Here is a 9,126-nt window from a genome sequence, read left to right on the forward strand (position 1 = left end):
TGCCACGTTTTCTAAAAAATAAAATAAAATAATTTTCCTATATAATATTTATTATAATCTATTATACCTATTATATTTCAGTCTGCTTTCAACTTTCAGCAAAAAAATAAAAAATAAATAACATCTATGAAATATAACAGTAGATATACATGATAAAAAGTGGTACAGTAACATCATATTAGCATAAAAACGTTAAAATATATGGCATGACAATTAATAAAGTAAAAGGAGGTGACACATCTTACCCCGCTCTCCATTATGTTGTGTAAAAAGATGAGAAATAAAACGTGGATGGATCTTTCTTGAACCCTAACGATCGCAAACTTAACCACAGAGAAACACCTCTGGGCAGCTGAAGAGGTAAGAAGAGCTATGCTTTTGTTATGCTAATATCTTCTATTACTTTTATTATGCATTATACAGTGTTGCCGGAAGTTGGTTAAATCGACACCGACTTCGTCATCACAAAACGAAAGTGTCATGGAGGAATTAGACGAAAACGCTCGTAATAAGGAAAAGTCGTTGGCAAAACACAGTAAAACTGAGGAGGGTGAAAACATGAGAACACAGATTCACAAGCCCTGTTCCCAGGGCAAGCAAGACACTTCCACCGCTGTTTCCACCACGGAGTACTGCGAACAATTACAGGAGTGGATGTGGCAGTACTACTACAGCTATATGAACTGGCAGAGCTGGATAGCGATGTCTGCGTTCTCCTTTCCACCGTGTTTCCCAACACAAGGAACAAATGAAACGCCCGGGGCTACGACATGGGGTGCAGATGTGTCTAACGGAGACCTTCGCCACTGGTTGAGCAGCAGCCCGTTTGGTTTTCCGGCTGCAGCAGCGAGCGGACAGAGTCCTCGAGCTCCGGCCACAGCAGCTGCGCAGCTGCCTCAACAACAGCAGCCGAATGGAAACGCTCAACAGCCAGGTAATGATATCCAATAAGTAACTTTATTGTATTGATCATTACTAGCGGTGAATATGACAGCTCAAATGAGAGATGACTTGTGTGAGCCGGCTTCCTCGGCTTTGTTTAGTTTGCATAACTATTAACATTAGTGTAATATACTTTTGAAGTAGATCTACATCATGTTCATACCTGGGTCTTTCTCACTATAAAGTATTTCCAAGTATTTTCCTGTTGTCACACTCAGACATCTAACTTCATTATTATGTAAACATTAACAGGATGTCTAACAGCATAGAAAGTTTGCTGAAGTTGTTCACTGCTGGTTACATGAAGGCGATGGATGTATAACCATCTTTTGAAAATGCTGATCAGTTTATCTAACAGGATTGAATACTGTATGTTATAATGATATAAACCAATGCGACCAAACAACCTCACAATTTTTGTTAGTTAAAGGTTTGTTATAAAAGACAAACCAGATAGAAAGTGAAAGGGAAAGAAACAGGAAAAACCTGAAATAAAAACCACTTACAACATTAACATGAAAACATGTTTGAGACTTTGTATGTGACCCTGAACCACATAAACAGTAAAGGGTAAATTGTATATAATAAATAAGCTTTCCATTGATGTATGGTTTGTTATTTGGCCGGGATACAACTATTTGAAAATCTGGAATCTGAGGGTGCAAAAAAATCAAAATATTGAGAAAATAGCCTTTAAGGATGTCCAAATTAAGTTCTTAGTAATGCATTTTACTAATCAAAAATTAAGTTTTTATATATTTATATGTTGAAATTTACTAAATATCTTAATGGAACATGATCCATTCTGTTGTTTTTTATTAGGTTAATATCCTAATGATTTTTTGCATAAAAGAAAAATCTATAATTTTGACCCGTACAATGTTTTTTGGCTATTGCTACAAATATACCCCAGCAACTTAAGACTGGTTTTGTCAATCGAGGATCACATATGAGAAAGAGGAGATGAAGAAACACCATTCCTTATAATTGATCATTTTATTTTAGAATGATCACTTGATTGTGAAATTAATATTATTCCCCTCTTTGAAAATTCTGAGATAATTTTATCCTATATATTAACACATATAAGACATATATTTCATGACAAGAATGATCCAGTTTCCACTAACAGTTCATGTCTATAATGTGTTTCATCTAGGTAGGGAATATTCTATTCCCTCTCCCCTCCAACGATTCTTGGCAGAAATGGTGGATTTCTTTATTCTTTTTTTCATTAAAGCTACGATTATCCTCAGTATTGTCCACTTGAGTGGATTGAAGTAAGTCCAAAATTGAATTGTGTATATTTCCTAACATATCGCTCAAGCTGTATTTCATTAAAGTCATTCATTCACCTCTTTGTCAATTTTAGGGACATCTCAAAGTTTGCCATGCACTTCATTGTAGAGGAGATTGATGAGGACACATCGATGGAGGAGCTGCAGAAGATGATGCTTGTGGCTCTAGTGTACAGGTTATTAGTTTGCTTTTATGAGGTAAGTTCAAACAATGGATTTAATCTGCTGAAATAACTCACGAAGACCTGAATAACCGTTTTTGATTGATTTCAGATCATATGTATTTGGGGAGCTGGTGGGGCTACACCAGGGAAGTTCCTCATTGGCTTACGAGTGGTCACATGTGACAGCTCCGTCCTGGTTCAGCCGAACCGCGTCCTTGTGGTTCCAGCGACTAACGTCACACTTTCTGCGTCAGTGTTGCTGTTACCTCTTTGTTTTATTTATTAAAAAAATGGATCTTTTTTCCAAAATTGAATTTTGAAACTTCTTATATTATGATTTTCTTATAGGTCGACAGTGAGAGCGTTAAACAAGAACTTCTCCATCGCTTTCTTCTTTCCGGCGTTCATCACGCTTCTCTTCTTTCAGCACAACAGGACTGTGTATGACATTGTGGCCGGCACCATTGTGGTCAAGAGAAACCGGCTTAGATGACTGTCACTGAAGTCAATACCAACCTGAAATTGTAATGCAAAAACAAGCTTATAGACAAATGAGAGCAAACCAGCTGCAGTGACACATGCTGAACTGAACTAAAAGCTATTGGCCTCTCAAAGAACTGTCACTTTAAGAGCTGAACACGGTATTTCCAGTATTTCTCACCCGTCTTCATTGGACACCTAGACTTATAAGCATGAACTGCTTTCTCAGAAGTATTTTTTTAATCATCTGTGGTGACATCTTTGAATCTTTTTCTTGTGCCAAAATAAGATAATTTATTAATCTGCCTCACAATACTTGAACTTCCTCTGGTACATGCATTTCATCTCTGTCTCCCTCTGTTTGTTAATGTATGTGGATTATTGATCTGAATATTTGCTAAGAATATTATTTGACCAATGGAATTTGAGCAGGAATTAACATTTCTCCAAATGCAGTATAGTTTGGTTATATATCCTACTCTACTGACTGGATTTGTATTTCAAATGAATGTTTTGTACTTAATTATTCATCCCATTTTATGGCCTTTAAAATGTTAAAAAATATATTTTTACCTGTTTTGCATACTGTAATTTTCACTGCATGCCTTTTTCAGCGCTGTGTTCTGCACTACTCTAAGCTGCTTAGTTGATCAGTTCAACTTTAAGTTCCCTTATTCTTTTTCAGTTAGTTTTTGTTTGATTGTTTAGTATGGCCAAATCATAAATAATTCAATTATGTCCCAGAGAAAGCCTTCTGTGATGTCTCTGTTTATAGATTGACCATTCATACCAATAACAATCCTTTGAATAGACATGTTTAAACAGGGATTTACAGCACATTAGGTTTACAGGCTGCATTAGGTTCTTTTCCAAATAGCTGTAAGAGTCAGCATGTGACAAGAGTCAAACTGTGTCAGCAATTATTTAGAAACCTCTTGAAACACTTTCAAGACAACATAAAAATAATAATAATTTTTTATAGGACTGGACAGTAATAAACTTCTAAATTATGCTGATGGATGTAAAAAATGTAAAGAATTATGCTCTACTAAACATTTCAAAATAAATACTTGTAATACCTAACCAATATGGTACTGATATATTCATTTTTTTTAATGGAAAAACTGTTAATTTTTTAAGTCTGCTATTAAATTACATTAATTGAAGAAGGGCTGTAATAATTTGGACTGTATTGGTCACAGACAGATGATGTGTATAAAAAAGAAGAGGACAGTCTTTCATTGAAGAAAGTGTTTGTGGAGCAGGTTTTCTCATCAGTTGACATGAGTCACCAGTAGATGGCGCGAGAGCGCTGATTTGCAATGCAAACTGCCTGTGGATTCTGAATGTGTCAAACTGTAAAGTAATCACTAGTGGTGTGTAAATTTAAAGACAAAATGTTTATAAAAACTGGTGGTTCCAGTCATGGTTTCTGGTTATTAACAACAGCTACAAAGTGTGCACTATATAACTACGGCTTCCATAATGTATCGTTACTTCTGATGCATTGCAAACATTCTATTGTATTAGGAAGTATCTTCTAGAATTCCAGAGTAGTTCTACCCAATGAAATTTTGCTATCATTACATTTTAGAATCATTCACGTCGTTTCAAACGTATGAAATTAATTTTCAGTTGAAATTATAATATTTTTTCTAAAGGCAAATCAATGGTAACCAAAAGTGTTTTGTTACCAGCAGTCTTCAGAATATCTGTTTATGTGTTCCACAGAACATCGATATAACATATAACATACAAAAAAAAATTTTTTTGGTGACCTATCCCTTTAATTGATTTGCATACTAAAATAGCGTTTTCGTGATGGGTTGACAGTATATTCGATATGGACCACCAGAAAACACTTTTTGTCCTACCCGTGAAAACCATTGGTTAAGTACAGCAGTGTTGGAATATAAATAATTGATAGAAAGTCTGTTGTGTATCATATTGTTAAAACTGGCCTTTCTTTCTTCATTTCCACTGAAAGGTTTTTCCAGGGCGTTATGATTTTTTTTTCAAGAACACAATGCAAGGTTGATTGTGTTACTGTAGGCCCTGCAGATGGCTTTCTTCAACACAGACCCTCATTCTCATTCAGATATTTTTCTTTTCTGTCTATCACTTTGACCCTGCTGACTTGTAAAACCCTTTCACTATCAGAATGGTACCACTGTTTTTGCATTGCAGTTATCAGTGAGTAATGCCCAGCCACGCTCTGCCTGACTTTGTTTATCTCTCGAGTCAGATTGAGAATGCTATGCCAACTATATGACATCATTGTGAGCCATGGCTCTGTGTGGGGGACACCAGTCACTCTCATGCTGCTATTATGATAATGCTGGCTCGGTCCCACTATTGAATGGCCTTAAAGGGATACTCTACCCCAAAATGAAAATTTTGGCATTAATCACTTACCCCCATGTCGTTCCAAAGCTTTGTTCGTCTTTGGAACACAATTGAAGATATTTTGGATGAAAACCAGGAAGCTTGTGACTGTCCCATAGACTGCCAAATAAATAACAGTGTCAAGGTCCAGAAAAGTATGAAAAGCATTGTCAGAATAGTCCATCTGCGATCAGTGGTCCAACCGTAATGTTATGAAGCGACGAGAATACTTTTTGTACACAACAAAAAAACAAAAATAACAACTTTATTCAACTATTTGTCTCTTGTCTTTGTTTTTCTCCGCATCAATGTAGCGCCATTTTAGAGAATCTCCAAAATTGTGCTATGGTCATCCAATAATTTGGTATCTCTGAAAAGCCCTGAATGTGCTCTGTACAGGTAATCCAAATTTAAAACTCTGACATGTAACAGCTCAGAGAAATTATGAACAGAACAAAACAGAACGAAAAAAATTATGCCCTCTACAGAGGACAAAACCCCATTGCTGGTACACTTATATTAAAACAATTAGTACAATGTACTTATTGTGCTCATATTGTTTTGCAAAACTCTTCTGCTGCTATTGAGGTGGGATACAGGTAAGTACCAGGCCACCTAATATTAAGTGGGCCCACTTGCTCATTATATATCATTTTTTTGTTTGTTTGTTTTTTAATGAATCCCTTTTGTTGAAGAATGTCAAGCTAAGTGTTCATCAGGTGTGTCTCTGATCTGGTCTTTTCACAATTCTGTCAGTGAATATGACATTTTTGGCAGGTACTATAAAAGCACATACATGTGTTTGCACTAGTGTAGTTTTAGTTGTTTTTGAGTGGTCTGAAGGGTGAGAGAAGGAAAGGACACAGTCAGCCTCTTAGGCATGTTGTCAGGGGCTTCCAAACAACAAGCTGATTGGCTGATTGGGCAGCATTCTGTCATTAATTGGTGATGTGTTTTCCTTTCTGTAGTAATGATGTCATCGGTAGCCAATCGAGGTGCCATGGTGACTGTGATTGGTGTGATCTGATTGGCTATTGAGTTGAAAATAAGATGGGGTTGGGTTTCTCATTATCCAAGACTGATGTTCACTCTCAGCTTTTGCAAAATGAGTCTACTCTTCCAAATCGATGATCAAAACGACAATAGCAAGGAACAGTGCTCTCAAAACAGAGATAAAATCCTCATTGGCATTTTAGGCTTCTGTGCTGTTATTCTGTCTTTATTACCCCAAGACTGCAGCATACAGTGTTGATTTGTAGCTTAATGTCGTTGTCTTGTACTGTCGAGATGTAAGGGGATTTCCTCATCGCTCGAGGCTATAACAGTGTACTTTAAAACAGAGCATCCATTGCTCCTTAGGAAGAATAAACAAAACATATTCTTGCCATGTAAATTGATTTTAACCTCTCTATCCCCCCAAATGCATGTTTTTCTCCTGATCTCTTCATTTTGGTTTTATTTACAGCCAGCTGACAGAGCCATTTTATGCTTAGAAAGTGAGCACAGTGAAACATGGTAAAGAAATAAATAAATAAAAATAAAAAATAAAAACCATTTGGTTTGTAGAGGTTTGATCAGTAGAGGATGATTTATTTATACTAGTGGGAAGGGAAATTGCAATTTACGTACAATAGAAATGTATTGAAAAATATACTGTAAAAATACATATATTCCTCAGTTTGAGGCCAGTCATCCTCTGAATTTAGAAACATGCTATTATCACAGTTCAGAAGAGCTCACCAACCTTATCAATGTCCAAGTGTCTGTCTGTAAGACTATTAATATTTAACAGCTCCCAGGTTTGCACACTGACAGGCGACTAACTATGTGTATGTGACTCATGGCTCTCTAGCAGATGTTTTAATTAGTGATCCAGCTGCAGGAAAATGAAAACTTCAATGTCCATTATAACGGAAGGTGCTGAGATGAGAATGGATGGGGGGTTCATCTCAGAGGGGACAGATTTGGCGGCAACACTGTAGGAGATGCAGCAAAACATGTCTGTTATTCATGTCTATATTTTGGACTCTGTGTCTATTATGTGATGACTTGATTCAAACCTTTAATTAATTATAAAAATCGTGACTGGGGGCTTTATTCAGTGGCAGCTGCTGGCAAATCAAAGGGATTGACAGCTTGCCAGAGCTTCGATATACTGAAAGATAGGTTACAAGATTACAGGGGACAGCCATACAGTGCTTGGCTAAACAACATGATCAAATGTATGTATTCAAATAGGCCATTCCACTGGAACACTCTGCTTGTTCGGAAAGTGTGACCACTAGATCATTTCCTTGACCTTACAGTCTTACTCATTTATGGCAACATTTAAATGAACATTTGTTGACATGAGGAATTCATGAATCTGGTCCCCAGTCATTCAGCAATCGTGAACTCAGCCAAGCTGAACAAATGGGAAAGTGTCTGCCCGGCAACAGTATCAGTGTTTACTAAACAATTCAAGCAACAACAAGTGAACAAAATCAGGACGCTGTACAGAAATAAATCTATTTCAAGGAAAAAACTGTAGAATGACTAAATTAGGTTTCTTACTTTAGAAAGAATGGATTTCACTATAAATGTTATGTTTTATAACAGAAATCATTGCATTTTACTAATAAGTCAATATAACTATTAAAGTACAAAGTGACTTCTTTTAGAATGCATTGTGGCAGTTGTTTGTCATGCTTATAATTTCATCTGGCTTGTCTGGTTCTGGCATCTCATGATTTGGATCCCATGCCATATCACATTTCAGTTCATTTTATGAGTGAACTGAATGAGTGATTTTTTTAAAAAGTAGATTCAATATAATACAGTTGGATAAATCAGTCGATTTAGATTTTTGGCCCTTTACAAAAAGTTCAGTCATGTCTGGAAATAATGTTGCAACACTGGAAAAAGGAAGTGGCATGGGTTAACCCGCTTGTTTACCTCAGTGGTTTAGCCAAGAGATACATTTAAAAAAGAAAAAGTTAATATAATCTTTTCTACAACTTAGAAAACAGTATATGAGAGCAGGAGCAATTTTATTCTAGATAGTGTTTTTATGGTGATTCCGATAATAATTAATAATACATTGCACTATGAAACATTATTAGAGATATTCTTAACAGATTTGAAAAGTGAAAAGTAAATTAATGCAGAAATTGACAAATGGTAGCATTTATCAGTTACTTGTTATAAGTTAAGCAAAAGCGAGGAGGAAATCCATTTTCACATGGTTTGCATGTTTTTTTTTCTTTCTCTATTTTATGTTTCTGCGTAGAGTTAAAAATTTTCCAGTACTTTTGTGGCAAAGCACTGACAGTGATTAGAGACGGAAGATCTAGCAATGGTTTTTTAATAGCTCGGTTTTATAGTTGCTGTTTGTGTGTTTTCTTATGTTTCCTCTCTCTGTTAGGCTGCCAAAACCACTATTGAGGCAGTAGTGCCCCTCCCTTGTGCTTAGTATTAAGCCTTTTTAGTGTCTGATAAAGAGATTTTTATTGCATTCCTTACTGGAAGTCTCAGATATAGTGAGGTTTCACTTTTATTAAGCATTCAGCACATTTAACCACTGAACGTTGCCCCCCTTAACCCCTTGGCAATGTTTAAAAAACAACAACGATGATGTTCTTCATGCCTGTGCTTGTAAAGTGGTTGCGCTGCTCTTTCAACCATACTTGTCCCCGCTCCTCGAGTTGTATTCTCAACAGAAGTGTGTAGGCTAGAGCTATTTTTGGCTATACTCGTTGTGAAAGACATGGGAAAACATTTTACTTTCAGAAAGATTTGGCTGTCTGTTATTGCGGTTCTGCTTTAGAAGTCAATGAAGTACTTGAAAACGATAGTTTGGAAAGTTCAGTCACCGTTTA

At 36.2% G+C, this 9,126-nt stretch overlaps 1 protein-coding gene across 1 annotated transcript; it reads left to right on the top strand.

Moving 5' to 3' along the window:
- Positions 1–414: 414 nt before the first annotated feature.
- Positions 415–4,204, top strand: fam8a1b (family with sequence similarity 8 member A1b). Its single transcript, XM_026284957.1, has 5 exons — positions 415–934; positions 2,102–2,222; positions 2,315–2,438; positions 2,514–2,653; positions 2,753–4,204. Exons 1-5 carry the CDS (start codon positions 481–483, stop codon positions 2,895–2,897), a joined length of 984 nt encoding a protein of 327 aa, XP_026140742.1. The 5' UTR covers positions 415–480; the 3' UTR covers positions 2,898–4,204.
- Positions 4,205–9,126: the final 4,922 nt, after the last annotated feature.

This window comes from Carassius auratus, chromosome 16 (assembly GCF_003368295.1).
Source record: "Carassius auratus strain Wakin chromosome 16, ASM336829v1, whole genome shotgun sequence".
Classification (NCBI taxonomy): domain Eukaryota; kingdom Metazoa; phylum Chordata; class Actinopteri; order Cypriniformes; family Cyprinidae; genus Carassius; species Carassius auratus.

Excerpts from the sequence above, each read along its gene's own strand:
- fam8a1b (XM_026284957.1), top strand. The coding sequence starts at position 481 with ATGGAGGAATTAGACGAAAACGCTCGTAATAAGGAAAAGTCGTTGGCA. Across the intron at positions 935-2,101 it reads TGGAAACGCTCAACAGCCAG|GTAGGGAATATTCTATTCCC; the intron begins GTAATGATATCC and ends TGTTTCATCTAG. Across the intron at positions 2,654-2,752 it reads ACTAACGTCACACTTTCTGC|GTCGACAGTGAGAGCGTTAA; the intron begins GTCAGTGTTGCT and ends ATTTTCTTATAG.